General features: G+C 44.8%; 1 protein-coding gene across 1 annotated transcript in view; it reads left to right on the top strand.

Annotated features, from left to right (window-relative positions):
• Positions 1–1,113: 1,113 nt before the first annotated feature.
• RGL3 (ral guanine nucleotide dissociation stimulator like 3) overlaps positions 1,114–19,242 on the top strand; it is a 378,735-nt gene continuing 360,606 nt past the window's right edge. The window contains exon 1 of the mRNA XM_085600547.1: positions 1,114–3,119. Coding sequence (XP_085456673.1) covers positions 2,889–3,119 — 231 coding nt within the window. The 5' untranslated portion in view covers positions 1,114–2,888. The remainder of the gene's footprint in view (positions 3,120–19,242) is intronic.

Below are 19,242 nucleotides of genomic sequence, written 5' to 3'. Positions count from 1 at the left end.
GTGTTGCGCGCCTGCACGACATCAATATATAGAATGTAATCAACATGGACGAAGTTGTGAATGGGAGCAAACCTAACACAGTCAGTGACATCAAGGTAGAGACTGATATTACTAGAGACAGCAAGTGTGCGGGAAGAGAGTGAGACTGCAGGAAACCGCATCCACGCTTTCCTGGTGCACACGCGATCATTGCTAGTTCTTCCCATAATTCCTCGTCTCCACACCTGCACAGGCACATTAAAAGCACGTTAGGGCGCTATATAAATAGGCATAAAGCAGCATATCACACAGCACAGCCCGATCCCCAGCAGGCGATTTTGTGCAACATCTATCGGGGACTGGGCTCTGGGCCTAGCCGGCCGGGAAGTACGCAAAAAAGACACATTTTTGGCTGACATCAGCATCCTGTTACTTCTGTTGTCAGTTAGTTTTGTTTTTTCTTCGTGTTTTTGAGTGCCTACCGGAAGAGGGAATTCGAACACAGTAGACTGATTGGATTAGAAAGTGGGTGGTTGTGCAGGGGTTTCAGAGGTGCCCACCTCAAATAAGAGTGGGACACCAGCCTTTCTCTTTCCAAAGCGGCGCCTGCGAACAGCTGGAAAGTTACACACTGGCACACTTTGGGGGATGAAAGCAAGAGGCTTCGCTTGCGTTTGCTTTTTTTTTCCTGGCCGGTAAACAATTGAAAATATTCCAAGAATACAATTTCTCCACAAAAATGTGAGGAAAGAAGAGAGAGCTTTCCGCCGTCTGAGTCCGCGATAGATTTGTTTTTCAGGGAGGACACAGGATGTACCAGAGGAAACGAGGGGGTGTGCGGGCGGCCTGCGGCCCCCGCCTGAGCCTCGGCCGGTGTTATGTTAGGTCAGGCCCGACTATGCTATGGTTTCCGGCCTGTGTGCTGTGCGGCATGTGGTGATCATCACACACTTTAGGGCCCCGGTTCCTGTAGTCGGCACTGAGCAGAGAGCGGGTTCCGGAGTCCAAACCACTCTTCCCTGAAAGCTGCTGACTCGGGGAGGAAGGCCTGCTGGTTGGGGAGGGCCCTGCCTGGAAAGACGTAGGAGGGAGGGAGAGACGGCGGGGCAGGGCCTTGAGCGCTAGACATGAATCAGTGCCGGGCCTGAGCTCAGTGGGACGGAGGCACGGGGGACGACTGTCCGGCCAGCCTTCTTGCATGGCTTGCCTGGCCTGTCTGTCTGCCTGACCCGTCGAGCCTCGCCCACCGCCCGACAGTGTCCAGCCTGAGTCTTTCCTCCTTGTTTGTCTCGCCTACCTTCCTCAGACTACATTGCTGCTTGCCGTGCCTGCTGCTCACTCCTGCCTTGCTGCTCACTGGAGTGACCCATGGGCATCATAAAGCCTTAACAAGCCTCGCGAGAAGAGTTAAGGGCTCTCTTCCTGTTCCAGAAGCACATACATATCTGCTGCTCTGCTGTCTACCTTCTCAACCACATCCATCTATTCTGTTCCTGCGACCCTAAACACTTCTGCTCTGGCCATAGCATTCTGCATGGATTCCAGATGGCCTTTGCCTACCCTGCCTCTGCATCACTCTGGAAATGTGGGTTCCTTTTGCCCTGCTGTGGCATAATGGAGGCGCATTGAGCATCCTGCATTGCCAGTGGCGGGAATTTATTGGACTTTGGCAAAGTCACTGACAGTAGCTGACCAGATGCAGAAGCCACCCATGGCTGGAGCTTACTGAGGGTTGACCCTGGAGGAATCTTATTGAACACTGATAGTCATGATCAGTGGCAAGAGCGACACTGCAAGCAATGGTGTGAGCTTATTGCAGAGGTAGGAACTTAATTGGGATTAGAAGCAGACGGTGCCAGGAGCTTGTGAAAGTTAACACCAGGTGGAGATTACTGAATGTTGAGAATGCTGATGGAAGGAGTTTTCATGCAAGCAATGGCAGGAGTCGATTGAAAGTTAACGCTGATGAGATCTTATGGAACATGAACAGAGCTCATCAGCAACAGGAATTTTAATGCAATCGATGGTGAGAGCTGTTGGAGAATCGATGATGGTGGCACCTTATTTACTGTCAATAGAGTTGATGTCGAAAGTCAAGTGGGCTTCAATATCAGTGGTGGTAGGAGCTTTGATGCAAGCAATGGTGGGTGCATATTGAATGTTAATGTGGCACAGAGCTCATCAAACCTTTGCATTTCGAGTTTAACTACAGCAGTTTTGGTGCAGTTGATGGTGGGAATGCAGTCAACGTTGGTGGTGGGAGTTTTGATGCAAACGACTGCTTGATTTTATTGACTCTTCATTCAGGCTGTGGCAGATGCAAAAGTGGTGGGTTCTTACTGAAAATACATACAAGCAGTGGCTGGTCCTAATTGAACATAAACAAAAGCTTGATCAAGGCCAAATCCAGCCATGGAGGAATCCTATTTAAATTCAAAACCGGCAATGGTGCTAGCCTATTGAAGTCTGAACTCAGAAATGGCAGTAACTTATTAAAAATTAAAGCCAGATATGGTGGGAACTCAGTGAACACTACAGTTGGTGATGGACGGGGCTTAGAGGAAGTCAACAACGATGATGCAAGGAGCTTGTTGTACACCAAATCTGGCAATCCAAAAAATTTCATGAACATTAGGAGTGATAATGGGAGCAGCTTAATGGGCCCTAAAACACCAGTTTTTAAAGCTAATTGAATAACAGCAGCAGAGTCGATGGAAGCTTATCAGATGCTGAAGTATTCAGTGTTGGTCACTGCATGAAAGCTAGTACAGGTTTTTAGAAGAATACTTAAATCAACACGGATATCGCATGAATCTGACAGGTTGGCAGGGCCAGAGCCTCAGGGCGAGGGGCATGGCTGGCCTGTACCTAGATGACAGCTGGTACAGTGACGCAGTTCCAGAGAGGGGATGACAGCATTCGGGTGGCCACGACCTCGCCCCATCACCCAAGAAGAGCCTTGCAGTACTCACCGGCCCATAATCACCAGGATGGGTCGTGGAAGGCGGAGTTTATTTGGAGAGCGCCCAGCCCTCACACGTAGTGCTCGCCGTAGCCTAGATTTGGACATAAGCAGTCGCGTGTCACTCAAGGCCTACAGACCACGCTGCTTGAGCGTTGAAACAGGAATCACAAGTAAGGTAAGTGCACAGTCATAAAGGGGCTGTTTCAACTTATTTAATATTTTCAGTGGCATTCTCTAAACCTAAGTATATAAACGACTTTTTGCTATTTTAAACAAAGATTTTATTTCCAGTATCCAAACATTTTGGAGTGCCAGTATACTGATATGGTGAGAGATCTGGCTTCTCTGTGGGCTTAAGTCAGGTTGCAGGAGTGATGTCACTGTCGGATGTCAGGTTCCCGCAGTGATATCAAAGTTTGACAATAGTATTTTTGGAATGATGTCACAAGCTGCTGCTCCCCAGTAATGTCACAGTCTAGTGGAAAGATTCTGAATCAGTGTCACTATGTGCTATCCGGTTCCTAAAGTGATGCCACAATCTGACGCCCAGTTCCAGGACCAATTCACAATCTGATATCTGGTCTCTAAATTGATGTTGCAGTCTGATGTCCAGTTACTGGGCGAATATCATAATGTGGCTTCTGGTTCCTGGACTGATCTCACAGTCTAATGGCCGATTTCTGAACTGATGTCATGGTCTGACGTCCTATTCTTAGAGTGAGGTCAGGGTCAAACATCCTGTTCCTGGAGTGAAGTCGCAATCAGTCGACCAGTTCCTGGAGTTTTGCAATAGTCTGAGGTTGAGTTCCTGTATTTATGTCACAGTCTGATATACATCTCCTAGAGTAAAGTCACAATATGACGTCAAGATTCAGAATTGATGTCACAATCTTCCGTCCGGTCGTTGAAGTGAGATCAGAGTCTGTTGTATCGCTCCCGGAGTGATGTCACATCTGACGTCCGGTTATTGAAGCGATACAACAGCCTGATCGTGGTGTCCGGTGCTGAGGATGATCTGACATGGAAACGTCAGTTTCCTGAAATAAAGTCGAAGTCTCATGGCCAGTACCGGAAGTGATGTCAGGTTTAGACAGCAGGTCCTTTTAGTAGTGGCACAGTCTGATGACCAGTTTTTAGGGTGATGTTACAATGAGGCGTCCAGTCCCCTGAATTATGTCACAATCTGATGACCAGATCCAGAAATGACTTCACAGTCTAATATCCGGTTCGGAGAGTGATGTCACTGTGAGAAGTACAGTCCCTGGAATTATATCGGAGCCTGAGTACAGATGAACTGACTGCAAAAGAAATAGCTTGTCTCCATCATTCGACCCAGGAGCTACGCACATGCCTTTGTAACCGGTACATTATGCCTCTTAATCAGTGATCCGCAGATTAATTATACATCTTTGCAGCAGGCACATTAACAGTGATCTATTTCACAAGCGAGCGGTTACTTTAGACCTCTGCGTGGTATACAAAGAGCAGTGGTGGCCTGTGGCCCAAAGGGCTCTGAAAGAGGCAGGCCAGGCCTTGCAGTGAGTTTAGCACAAGCAGAGACGGTGGGGGTTGTGGGGGGAGAGGAAACGTGCCTCTTCCGCTTTCTGGAATTCTGTCATCGAAGCATCCGCCCTCCCACCCCAAACAGACCAGCACCCCCCCACCACTTCAGTCTCTCTGCTCGTGTTGTAGCAAAGCCTGGGGCCGCTAAAGCCGTTCGGGTTGGAGGTGAGCCAATCTCGCGGCAGGCCACGGTGGCCACTTATAAGGCCACTATGGAGGGCTGGACCCGCGGTAGCCAAAATGCTGTTGCCAAAGTAGGCTAGTAAGGCTGGGGTGGAGACAGTCACGTCAGACAACTGTCTCTGAAAGGCTACTATGAGGGTTGGAACAACGCCAGTCACATGGGCGACTAACGATAGAGCTGCGGCAGTTAGTCGCATTTCAGGCCATTGTCTCTGGAACGTCGCTAGGCAGAGACGTTTTAAGGCATGGGCAAAGTGGGCTCTGGCCCAGGCCCATCCTTTCAGGGGGCCCCTGATAGAGCCAGCCCTATTCTGCAGAGAGTCTTGCCCCGGTGACCTTGACTAATTTGTATACAGATTGTTGTAAACAGCGTGTTTCTATTATTTATTTTTAAGGTGTGAGAGTCTATTACAGATATTTTGCAGACAGAATGTGTTTATGATTCATGCAACATCCATATAAAAAGTTTCTTTTAGATCTATACAAAACCTATCCTATGAGAAATGGGAGGGTGCTTTAGAAATAATTTGCAATAATACTAGTGAACTGCTGATGTTACAATATTGAAAACACACATCACTATCTCTGAATATTAGATGTAAGCACACTTAGAATATGACTAAAGAGGGCATGAAAGAGCTGAAACTGGGTCACAAAATCAAAGCTGTTCCGAACAGGGGCCCCCAAAATACATCTGGCTCAGGGCCTCCAAAATCCTTAAAACATCTCTGTCGCTAGGGCTGGGCAGAGTCGGTCACACGAGAGCCCAGATGTCGGAAACGCCGGGTCCACCGCTGTTACACGCACCTCGCAGAATTATTATTTTTAGTTTTCCAAGAGGTGGTTGTGCTGAGCTGCAGACACCACGTGAACGGCCACTCAGGTACTGCCTTCACGATGCTGGTGGCAAAGTCAGGGAAAGATTGGGGCCCATAACCCTTTTGGTTCTCTTCACCACATGGTGTCGCCTCATCTTTTTCACGCGTTGGCTACAGCTGTTTTCATGAAAGTAACGACATTGTTCTAGTTTGTCAGGGAAGGTCTTGGTGAGTTGTGGCGATTTGCCGTCATTCATAAAGGGTGTGCATTACAGGGTTCTGACGCGCTCTGCCAAGCTGTGATGGCGCGAAGCTCCAACTGTACCAGATCCATGTTCAAAGTAAACCTAGTCGATAGCCACTCAAGGAACCATTTCACATCAAACCGCAGTACGCAGCTCAACTCCACACAACCTCACAACATCTAACAGAATATCATGCCCGTCAAACCCCACAACACTTCACCACAATCCATAATGCGACATGGTAACATGCCATGGCGTAAAATATCATACACCTCAACATTCCAACAACTAACCCAACACAATACAATAGACAATGCCACACCATACCCAACAGACAGCACCATATCGCAATCCCTCAACACATAACCATCACACCGTTGCCCATTAACCAGCATATCACCCCACACCACACATCCAGCACAATCGCTCAACGTTCAACATCACACCATCCATAACACACTACATGCCATCACACTACATGACCACACCTGACCTACCTGGTCACACTTACTGCACCACATTTCCCTTCACCACATCAAACCACACATGCGGGTCTTGATGCCATGGGCAAGGCCACCGGCTATTAGTATTCACACCTAACCTCAGCCCCACACAACATCATGGACAGCACCAATGAACAATGCAAAGACATTGACACCCATACCACACCCAACCACAAGCACACTGACTCCACATGCATACCTCGTCTCCTACTCCAACAGCTTGACAGCTGTAAGACCAGCCCTCACGAAAAGAGTCTGGGTGGCGTAACCCACAGTATAAAGAAAACGGTTATGTGGCACCGAAAACACCCAGGGAAGAGAGGGACAATGCACACCCTTCCATGAAGTTAAAATAACATATACAAGAAATTCACACTACGCAATAAGTCCAGGCACTCTGCTCTGCTGGAGCGCTCCACATTCATGAAGAAAATGGCAATCTTTGAATCTTTCCTTGATATTTGCTACAACTAGTGGTGGCACGCGAAGGTTGCTGCCTTACGTTGTCTTATGTGAGTGCTCGCCCTGGTACATATACTCAGGCACGCACAGAGAGTCGTAAGACCTGATTCCGTCTAAAGTCTGACCTCCTTTCTTGGCCATTCCACCATCAGGCTTTGTTGAAATCAAAAGCTGTTGGGAACCATGTTGCTCTGTATATGAAGTCTGCAACATAAACAAGATTTTATATCTCAGTATATGTGCACCCCAGTGTGGCCGGGTCTGGAAAGAGTGATACACTGTGCAAGGCCACTTGCCTCGGGCCCCTGACCCTAATGCTGTTAGTGCAAGATTAGAGAGCACTTCAGAGGGACAGAGTGGCCTAGCTCAGGCACACACATCCGCCTTTATCTATTGTCACAAAGTGAACTCATGTGTTCTTTCTAAAATTGTACATCTGTCTTTTAGAGCACTGATTGTTGGATCCTTGTTGGCATCATGCCTGCGATGGCTGCTCCATGAACATCAAAGTGCTGCAAGCAACGCTGAAGGCAGCATGTCTTCAGAGCCACGGGTTGCTTAGAATACTGAATACTGGCTCCGAAAGTTTAATACAATAAAAGCAATCCAGAGTGTGTTAACCATTGTGATGCACACCACGTTTTCTGTCAGGCGCTGAAGACCCTCAGAATAGATGAAGCTCCAAGGCAATCAGAAGGTGATATCATTTGCCAAGAAATCTGGAGTGATGCCCCCCACTAAAAGAAGTAGACAAGGTGGCATGCCTTGGAGCCACACTGTACTTAGCTTTCTGGGCAGTGGGCTTCCAGGAGGCAGCATGCCAGCTGAGCCACAGCCTGCCTAGGCTTTTAGGGAGGGAGGAGCTCTGGCAACAGGTGGTGGAGAGAAGCAAACCAGAAGCTGGCATGACTGCTCAGCTGCGCCAGACTTTGAAAACTGGCACTTTGTAAGAGTAAGATGATACTGCAATAACATACACTACAGATGAAACATGAACTGTGTAGGTTAATACACAGGGTACAATACAATGATATGATAGGGAAGCAGATTCACTAGTGAATTTTGTGGAATTGGGGGACGAGGTTAGGTAGCGAATCTAACAATTTCTTTTTTTAGGTGATTTTTTAATTATTTTGAATTGAAAAGCACAGGTACGTGTAAAAAAGTATCGATATATATTCATAATAATCATCTTATCATATTATATAGATGTAAAGTATTATCAATTATATCGAACAAATGAATCCGATATTGCCTTTAATGTAACTGTACCCACGGAAAGTTACAAACGTAAGATTTTAATGATATACCTTTAAAGAAGAGTTACGGGGGTCGGGTGATGATAAGGAGGGCCAGGGAAGCCTGCTTAGCTGCAAAACTTCATAGAAATAGCACATCACTGTAACCCCGATCAGGGGTCCCACCCTACTGAAGTAGGCCGACTGTACTGAAAGTCATGCAGCGAGTCCTTCTGCTTGACAGAGTCAACCCACCACGGCCTGCCTGACTCCCCATTTATCTGCTGACTTCCTGTTCACCAGAATCACATTCCTCGCTATCAGCACTCCTCTTGAAACTGAACAATGATCTTCCCCGAATACCCACTCGACGTCTTCCAGGTCTCCAGAGACAGCCAGGAAAAATAAAAACATTCTAGGAATTTATTTTTGTTGAGTCGACTCTTGTCTTTCAAAGCTTCCTGGCCAATACATTTCCAGGACTAGTGCCAGAGCACACGAGATTCTTAACTGCTGCTGTATGTTCAGCAATTCCAGAAAAATATCTGTAGCTCAGTCCCAATTCTTACACACTTCATCTGTCGAGTATGGTATGACACTGTTCGAGATCCATTGACAAGTTAAGACAGTTGGCAAAAGGCTACTCCGTGGTCGGACTGGGACAGAAAATATCCACAGGCACCAACATAAAAGTAGCCCCATTAGTGAATTCGATAGCTAAAAAAGTGGCCCATGTTTCCAATTTGGGTCAGTTTTGAATTTGTAATAACAAGGAGTATAAGTGTTTTGTAAGGTATGGAAGTCTACATGGATTTGAGCTTGCTGCAGGCAATGTTTGTTTTAATATCAGGGAAACCAACAGCAAAAACCGGCACAGCAGACCATAAAATAGGCCCACAAGCGGCCAAAAAACGGCCCACACGCTGATCTGTAAGAGCATCCCTTCGGGCATTGCCAGATTGTCTTGTAGACCAGTCCAACCCTCGCCTGCTCCGCGTAGTATTGTATCTTTCTGGGCATTTGCAAACCACCACGTTTACCACTTACTTGGCATCTCAGCTCTTTGTGCAGACTGCAGGGGATCAATGTAGGTGCCACGTTTGAGATGGGTGAGTGGTTTGGGTGGTGTGGGTTGTGCCTTCAGAGGATTCTCTAGGGTGCGGTGGAGTCTTCCAGTCTAACCAGCATGGATTACTGAGTGTGCAGTAGTTTGTCTTTGTGCGGTGACCGGCACTGGGGGTTCAAGACTGCTAGAATGGTCAAACTCCAAACTTGATCAGCAAGAAAACTTCATTTTCTGCACTGCATCACCCCCTTGTTCCTGTTGGAAACAATACAGACATTTCATCTTGTTCACAAATAACAAAAGGTTTATGTTGCATTTACAACTGTTGAAAGTAGACTGAAGAACCCTTACAAGTTGTTTGAATCTATTTTCTTCATCGCCTGAGAGACTCCTTTTCTTGTAAAGATTTTGTCTAACAACATATCATTTTCATGCACTTGCGTACTCTCAACATCCTTCCCTTAGTCCAATCCTTTCAGCTTAGTTACCCCTTATTAACATTGGCCATGGGGATTTCCCAGACACCGGTATGAGCACAACTCAAGAGATTAATTCCTTTGGTTCTGAAGACCAGAAAAGTTAACTAGTATCGGCGTAGTATGAATGTTTGACGTTTGAACTGCATGCTATTAGCTTTGCCTGTGATTGCTTGTGTTTTAAGGATAAAACACAGACAAACAGTATTAGACACAATCTCTTAACTGACCTATCATTATTTTTACAATGGTAATTACTCATAAAGATGACATTTCCCCATGAACAAACAATTCATCACATATAGTTATTACTTTTAGATTTTTTATTTTTTTATCACATTATTTGTTTGTTGTACATATCAAAAGTACTTTTTCTCAATGTTTTGTTTGTATAGTCATAGAAACATTATTTACACATCAATAAAACATTTACCATAGATTAAGACATTGATTTGAAGAAACCCATTAAAGCATTGAAGATGAACTAATTATAACAAATGACATTCCCCCTCTTCTCATATAAATTATATTTAATTTTGTAGTGAACCCCTAGCCCGCAATATAGTCGAGGGATTGGTATTGGTCCTGAAGAAGGTGATTCTAATTTGTCTATCACAGAAACGTACGTAGACCATTGACTACACATCGGGAAATCCTACTTAAAGAATCATATGAAGAAACAATAAAGAAGAAATAATGAGAATACATTGAGTTGCCTTTTGTTAAACCTGATATTAAAACCTATTAGGCATATGTAGTTAGTAGGATCCCGATCTGGATGTGTATTTTAATGTTCATTTTTTGGTGTGGTATGTTTGAGAGTATGTTTGATGGGAATGAAAGTTGTGAATACATGTTTTGATGGTTTTGTTTAGGGGTTTTCTTCAAATCAATGTCTTAATCTATGGTAAATGTTTTATTGATGTGTAAATAATGTTTCTATGACTATATAAACAAAAACATTGAGAAAAAGTACTTTTGATATGTTCAATAAACAAATAACCTGATAAAAAAATAAAAAATATAACATTACTGTAACGTAAAATGGACTATGTCCAATGATTACCCTGATTAATCGCCATCCTGCTTCTTTACCCAAGTTCCCATATTAGAGCGATGCTATGTAAATCTCTCCTCCAACCCAAACAATATATCTCTTTTAAGTGGAGTTGTTCAATGTAGTCTCTGAAGGACTGGATCCATGCCAGGTTTTCAGGATATTCACATAAATGCATATATAACTAATCAAATTGGAATTCATTTACATAGTGTCTTTGCTAGAGATCTGGCTCATATCTTGCTGTTCTGTATCCAAGTTACATAGAGATCCACCCATGGGTACAGTATGTCAAGAAACTCCAGCAGAAAAAATATGTATCCCACAGTCGTGGAGAATACACATCAGTTGTTTAAATACCCCTCACACACCAAAAGGGCCCTTGGTGTCATGCTTCATCATAGGGGTCTTCCCGCCCCTCTACGGGACGGGGCGTGCTACGACCTACAAATGGACATCAACATTAGACAGAACATACATGTAACATAAAACACACGCTCTATTCAGAAAGGCTATATTCTTTCTCCCGTTTTTCCTACCAAATAGATAGCCGATTTGGCACTTCCACCACTCGGTCCACGAGCTCATGAGGTTATTTTCTCTCTTTACAGCAAGTATGTTGTTTTTTTGACATGTTCCTACTGGCATGGATAACCTTTGTTTTTGGGTATTTTAGGATCATAGGAACCCAGTTCCTTTCTGAATAGAGCGTGTGTTTTATGTTACATGTATGTTCTGTCTAATGTTGATGTCCATTTGTCACACAGTACCTTCACCACAGACCACGTGATAACGTTATGGATAGCGTTAAGAGGAGATTATTATATCACTTCTTTTTCAGATCACTATTTACACACGATGGATTGATCATCTACCTACGTGAAATATGTCTTTTTATCTCCCCTTTTATGTTTGTTCCTCTAGGTCAATGGACCATGTAAGACCTATCTAGGCATTACTAACTTGAGGAGGTTATTTGCTTCCTTTTTTATTTATTCATTCATTATTCTTTATCTTTACACATCACAGTGAGTTTTAGGAAGGGATCCTTAAGGTCCTGAAGAAGAAGCATGGGGAAGCTTCGAAACATGTCGGCACCACTAGGAGGCACAGCTCATTGAGGCACACTCCCTACTCCCCCTCACCTTTTTACTAATACCAGCTCAAACGGTATAATAAATTTCTTTTGACCAAAGAGCCAGGTATTTTTTAATTCACGTTTCCATCCACTCCTGACCCTTCCTCTCACACCCTCGCATCACACATAGTCATCTCAGTAATAACAGTGCTCCCACGCAGACGTAGGTCGTAGCACGCCCCGTCCCGTAGAGGGGCGGGAAGACCCCTATGATGAAGCATGACACCAAGGGCCCTTTTGGTGTGTGAGGGGTATTTAAACAACTGATGTGTATTCTCCACGACTGTGGGATACATATTTTTTCTGCGGGAGTTTCTTGACATACTGTACCCACGGGTGGATCCCTATGTTTATGAGCGTATGACTGGGAGGAAGTATCCACCTCCACCACTCGTGTGAGTGGTACCTCTCTACTCCCCACTGTGTTCCTTTCTGTATCTCAGTTAGACACCTCTGCTCAAAAGTTTTGGCACCAAGCTATCCTGACAGCAGGAAGGTGCTTCCCAAAGAGCATAGACGTTTGCTTCCTTTCAATCGCAACATTTTAAATACATCAGGCCACATGCATCAACATAAAAACCTGTCACAAATGGGCAGATAGAATCTGCCTCTTTGCGACTGGTATTTTTGAATTTGGGACGCATCATCCCAAATGCAAAAATCGCAATTTTAGGAATCGCAAAATTTGGGATTACTCAAATTGCGATTGCATTTAAGGAATCATAAATTGCCATTCCTTAAATGCAATGCATTAAACAATAAAAAATTGCGATTTCGCAAATAGGAATCGCAAATTACTGTCAATCTAAAGTTGATGGTAATTTGCGATTTCTTTGAAAAATTTCAAAGTTCCATGTTACACACACATGCCGTTGGGGCATGTGTGTTAGCAACATGTGGATAAATGGAAATTTCAGGGGTGCAACAGGGTGTCCTTTTGGCACCCTTGAAATTTCATGCGCAATTTGCGAGTACCTATTGGGTACTCGCATATTGCGCATGCAATTCCCATTCATTCTTATGGGCCCCTAGGTCCATCGGAATGAATGGGAAGCAATTTGTTAATTGCGACTTGCAATTTGCGAGTCGCAATGAAGGAATGTGGAGGAATCACAATTTGTTTTGCGATTCCTACATTCATAGGCAATAGCGATTCTTCAATTGCGATTCCTTAAAAATCGCAATCAAAGAATCGCTATTGACTATTTTGATGCATGTGCACCTATACCTTTTGACTAATTGATAGCATTGCACTGTAGAAAAACTCACTCATCACTCTGTCTAGTAGTTGATCAAAACAGATTTTGTCAATTCTAGCTGTATAATTGCTCCACATGCTAGTTCAATAACTCCAGTGACAGTTGCAAAATCTCCTTAGTCACATACTGTAGGCTTCTTGGAATCTCAGATCCAGAATCCTGATTTTCTTTCTTCGCCCTATTTACATTTGGAACAACTCTTTGCATGCGCATGATTTCACACCTAAAAATATATCTCTTTTTAACTTCAGCAAAGCTCACGTTTCTCAGTAAGATTTATAAGGGTTACATTAATAACAGAGTAACGACAAGCAACTTATTGTATTGTATGTATGAATACATTGACTCCCTGTGCTCCATCCTATTTTGAACGTTTCCAGAACACACTGCGGACCTGCTGGAGCACAAATTACGAAAAGATGCACCGTAGAGAGTAGTGACAAAAAACACTATGGCAAAAAAGACTTCTGAGTGCAGGTACCTTTGGCTTCCTGTAGTAGTGTCTTCAGAGAGGTTAATCACAGACAGAAATGACAGAGCTCGAGCTGGTTCTTCAGTCGTAAAATAGTTGGTCTTGAATGGGTGGATGAGGCTTGCTCTTCACATTTGCAAGAACTGAGTTGAATCAACGTAGCAGTAACTAGCAAGCCGAGAATAGTCAGGACCGGAGATTGTGCAAGACGATAATGATTGAAAGGTATAGACTAAAGTGCAGAAAAATGCAGGAACGAAGAACCTCAGAGGAGCAGGTCGGAGGGATTTAGATAAAGCATGCCACAGCAGCAGAATAGCTTACGATGTAAAAAAGAAGAGAACACCTGGTGAAGGGGAATAGTGCCACTTTGGACTTTTCCCAAATGGAGAGTGGACTAAGAACCAGCAGGCACATGCATCAACCTTTTTTGCGAGCGCAAACGGTGCGATTCGCAACAATTGGCCGTTTGCACCTGCAAAAAGGGCCTCTGCGATGCATGAAACTGAAAGGCTCTCGCAATTTAAGAAATCGCAATTTATTGCGATTTCTTAAATTGCGATTGCATTTAATGAATCGTGATTCCTTAAATGCAATGCATGATGAAATCGCAAATAGCGATTTTGCTAATGGGGGCACAAATTACCATCAATTTGAACGTGATGGTAATTTGCAAAAACTTTGAAAAATGCACTAAAGTGCATTTTTCAAAGTTGTAGGTTACACACACACATGCCCTTGCGGCATGTGTGTTGCTAACATGTGTGCATAGTTCAATTTCAGGGGTGCAACAGGGTGTCCTTTTGACACCCTTGAAATTGCATGCGCAATTTGCGAGTACCTATTGGTACTCGCAAATTGTGCATGCAATCTTCCATTCATTCATATGGGCCTGTAGGCCTATAGGAATGAATGGGAAGGCATTCCTTAATTGCAACTCGCAATTTGCGAGTCGCAATTAAGGAATGTTTGGGAATCGCTCATTTTATAATGATTCCTACATGCATAGGCTTTTGCAATTCCTTAATTGTGATTCCTTAATAATCGCAATTAAGGAATCTCAAAAGCCTACATTGATGCATGTGCCCGCAGATGTCTGAAACACTGGTCGCAAAATGCTGGTCCCAAATTGTGACCAGTATTTTTGCGATCAGTATGGAATTTGTTTGAGAGTAGACAGTGGTACAAGGGACCAGTATTTTTGCGATCAGTATGGAATTTGTTTGAGAGTAGACAGTGGTCCCCTGTACCACTGTCTACTCGCCGAGCAGCTTTTTTTTACATTCACTGAGGGTAAGGGGATGCCCAGAGGAGCACTACCCTTTAGCGAATGGCTTACCTTCCTATGTTGGGAGTCGGTAAAATGTTAATGTTTTGCTACTCGATTTCGGACACAAAACATTGATGCATACCCTAATGAATCACTTTTTAGAAGATGTCCTAAACATGCCCCTTCTAAATAGCGATCTGTTATGTCCTTCTTAACCAATTTTGCAGTTTGGTGACCTGTTACTGAATCATAAAATGGGTTTCGTACATTCAAAAAGTCATTTAGCGGGCACAATCCCTGTGATTTAGTGAATTGCAGGGTTTGCAACCGCTAAATGGCTACGTGTATCTGGTGCTAGGTGCATGGCAGCACAGGAGGTCTGTAATCGTCCTTGGGAATCACCGCCTACAAATTCTCGCTATGTTAAACCTTCACGGGTGCCAGATATTTTTATGCATTTCATGATACAGTATATAAATGTGTTGTGTCAAGAAGCATTTAATGCAACATAGGATGTCCCCAGCTGGCCTTAGAAGCACCTGGTTACCAGAAATGAATCAATCACCACCCAAGCGTCAAGAAAGTAAGGGCGCCAATGCTCCATGTGACCAGGCAGTAGTTCTACATGTCAGTGAAGGGGATATGTAGCAGTGTATGAATGATAGAATCAGTGCAAGAGCCCTGAACAGAGTGAGTGTGTGCCTGCCAGGTAATTGCAGTGGCTACCTTATCTTAACAGGGTTAGGAAACATAGATTCAGACTTAGGGTTTTACAACGGTGCAGTGTCACAAAAAGAAGCGGAAATTGTCACAATGTTTTGAACTGAAATTTACTTTCCGGGGCAAATCTGATGCTTTGTGTTTGAAAGAAGCCTCAAAGTAATGCAAACGGGGTGCCCCATGGGTGGTACATTGACATTCCCTTGCAACCACCCATTGATTTGAACACCTTATCTGTTAAAAAGGTTGAAAACGCTGTGCGCTAAAAATCCATGCCTCATCCAGGCAGGCTTAATTGTTGAGAAAAGTTTTCTTTCCCAAAACATTTTCAGCTTTGCTTGTGTGCTGTAATGTCAGCACAGATGCACAGCTAGAAATCTTTCAAAACTATGTCTAAGCATAGTATTTTTAACTGGCAAGTTACCCTTCCAGTACAAAGCCTATGATTGACATCACATGCACACCCTTTAACAATCGTGCAAGGGTGGGTGCATAGAGCAAGGCAGTCTAAAGCGCATCAGTGCATGAGTAGAAAGAAACAGTGTCATATCATAATAGATATGGCCAGTGCCATAACGAAACTTGAGGGGGCGCCCCTGCAAAGTACAGGGAGGGGGCTCCCCACACTCCGGACCCAGTCTGGAGCTCTCAGTTTAGGGGCCTGCTGCCTGTGCACGGTGCCTAAGGGTTTCCCTGGAGCTTGGGGGCCTCCCTGCACCACGGGGGTGGCTAGGGCTATTGTTACACCACTGGATATAGCACTGTCCTACTCTCTTCCTTTCAAGCAGTGCAGCACAGCAACTTTGGTTGCTGCGTTGCGGTGCTATCCGTGACTTCTGAGTAAATTTGCTTCCCAATGTCTCAAATAGTCATCACAACAAGCACTCTGAACTCAACCAAGCACAAAGAAACATCAAACCATAACTCAAGTCTACTCCCAATGAAACTTAATCGCTGAGAAGCAATATGTAGTTTTTAGAGCATTGGTAAAAAAAACGTTGGTCAAGATTAATGAATAAATAGGTCTAACAATTTTGAAAAACACTGTGAGGCATATTTACAAGGGCATTATGCCACCGGAACGTCACATTCTGTGACGCTTCGGTGCTCCATATTTACAAGGCGGCGCTAAGCCTCTTTGCACGGCTTAACGCCTCCTTGTAAATATTGTCCTCCACCATGCAGTTTTCAGCGGCAAAGGGGCGTGCAATGGGTTGCTGTGGGCCTTCCCATGCAACACCCATTGCTTTTTGACACTGCTCCAGATTTACAAGGATCTGTCAATCTGAGGCAGTACCAAAAATGTACGCCTCCCCAGGGGATGCATAAGAGTGGCACAACGAGGAGAAATACTTTTTATTTCTCATTGTTTTTTACTCTTTCCATATGTGCTGCAGAATAGAACGAGCAAAACACCATGATTGTTTTTGTGCAGGAAGGTGTCCCTTCCTGCACAAAAACAATCATACCTGCAACACTGGCACCCTTGCACCATGGCTCCAGGGTGCCTGCTCTTGAGCTAGGCTAAATTGTTTGCGCTGACACAGGCGTCAGTACAGGAATGCACCGTACTGTTGTAAATATGGCGCGTTCCTGCACTTAGAAAATTATGCAGCTAGGCACAGCTAAATTGGTTGAGGCACCGCACTGTGCTATTTGTCTTGTAAATATGCTCCTATGTTCATAGCATGTGTGGCTGTAACTTCAGATGCTCTAAATATTCTTGCCCTCTAGTGGTGGGCTTGGACGTCTGCAACTTGTTTTTTGTTCAAAGAACACTTTCGAGTCACAAGATATTTTATGACTCCTCCATTAGTTGGCAATGCACATGGGCACTGACTCTATTGTTAGATTGTTTGTCTCCACCATCGGGTTTGGATTTGTACTGACGGTTCTCCTGGACTTGACGTCTCAATGATCGTTTCTTCGGGCCTGTGAAGCCAAATCTTCCACTTCCGTTGCTGAGGAGACTTCCACATCGATGATCGTCCCTTTTCCGCTCCCTTGACGCTCTTCGGAGACCATTATCGAGGACCGGCTCCCCGACTTTCGGGACACACACCCCTCTTCAGGGCCCCATGCATCTTCCATTATCAGAAGTTCAATGAAAAGGCTTAGGGGTCATGGAACGGATGCCTTTAGGAAATGCCTTCAGTTCCGCACCAAATACCTATAGACTTACAAGGTCTGCAATCTCTGTCTATCCCCATTCCACAATGTAGGAACCAAAATGAGGTATAGTGTGCACAAAGTCCAGTGGAACCTCAAAGGTAGGCAGAGGTAAAAGTAGATAGCACCTTACTCTTTATTTGTGGTAGTGTGGGCGAGCAGTAAGGCTTTATCAGAGGACAGTGTTAAGCATTTGTTGTACACACTCAGTCAGCAAATGATGGCACACACTCAAAGACTGAACTCAGACCAATTTTGTTTGTATAAAAAATATTATTACGTTTTTTTATTTCTCAAACCAAGCCTGGCACAGGTAAGTGAAATTCTTTGCAAAATATTATGCAGTGTTTACAAATTGAATGCAAGTTCAATGCAGTTTGTTTAAAATACAGGTAAGTCAAAGATTCAAAAGTACTGTACAGATTACTTTTCAGTAATTTTGTAGATTACTTTTTAAGTAACTTTTTCTACTCAGTGTGATATGCCTAGATATCACACCGGGACATTTCCTAGAGAAAAGGTAAGTAAAATCAGTTTTGCGCAGTTGTAGTTTTTCAGGTTTCCATACAAATCAACTCCACACTTAGAAAATTTTTCAGAGAAAAACAGTCAATGTATTCCTATGGAGAGAAATGAAGTTATCGGTTACCAGGTAAGTACTTGGTCTTTGGGGTTAAGTTTCTGGGGTTAGAAGCGGCGCGGGGTGCTATTTTGGCATTGGGTGCCCTGTTGTTTTCAATAAGGATTTTCATTTTTGGTTTTTAGCTGCAGGCTTGGCCCAGTAAGACTTCCGGAAGGAACCAACAGCTGGGCAGGAAAGTTGGAGGGCTCCGGGACGTAGGTGCACCTTGGGTTCTTTTTCTCAGGGTGCAGGGCGACTGGATGCATCGGTGTCTTTTGAGGTTGGATTTCACCTTACCGGGCCACTCACGGTTGGGGGCGTCTCTGTGCAGAGGCTGCAGGCGGCGTCGAGGAGTTCTGTAGGGGTCAACCCCTGGTGGACTCGGACTCTGGAGCGCTGGGGGATCTCGCTGGGACCGGTGGGCCACTTGAACTCGGGCCGTAGGCAACGGGTGCAGTGGTGATTCCAAGTGTCGGGTTTCTTTGCCCTCAGCAGGCTCAGAGTCTGTCTTGGGAGTTTCTTTTGAACAGAGCTGCTGTTCACAGGGGATCCGGTCTTTGTTGAAGGCAGTCAGTCCTCCCAGGGTTCTGGAGGTCGCTGGCTGTAAGACAAGGCAACTTTTGATGCAGGATCTCTGGAAACTGCAGACGGGCCGGTAGGGCTGGGGCCAAGTCAGTTCTTCTCTGCAGTCTCCTCTGCTGGGTGTCTTCTTTCGTCCTTCTTCTTCGTAGGTTGCGGTAATCTGTCTTCTTGGTTCAGGGCTGCCCCCTAAATACTGTATTTAGGAGGCGTTTTAGGGGTCTTGAGGTCAATAGCCAATGGGCTACTGACCTTAGGGTGACTACACCCTTGGTGTGCTCACCGCACGTGGGGGAGGGAGCACGATCCCTAATCCTGATTGGGGAGTGCCTGCCATCTGCAAGATGGCGGGCACTGAAGAGTGGGCTTCACCTCGTCTCCCACACTTGAGGGGTGGGGTTGGCAAAGGTGGGCACACCTTCTGGGCTGGCTAATTTGTCCCGCCTGTCTTCTCGCCG

This window comes from Triturus cristatus, chromosome 4_2, assembly GCF_964204655.1.
Source record: "Triturus cristatus chromosome 4_2, aTriCri1.1, whole genome shotgun sequence".
NCBI lineage: Eukaryota > Metazoa > Chordata > Amphibia > Caudata > Salamandridae > Triturus > Triturus cristatus.
This window is presented reverse-complemented; position numbering and strand designations above follow the sequence as displayed.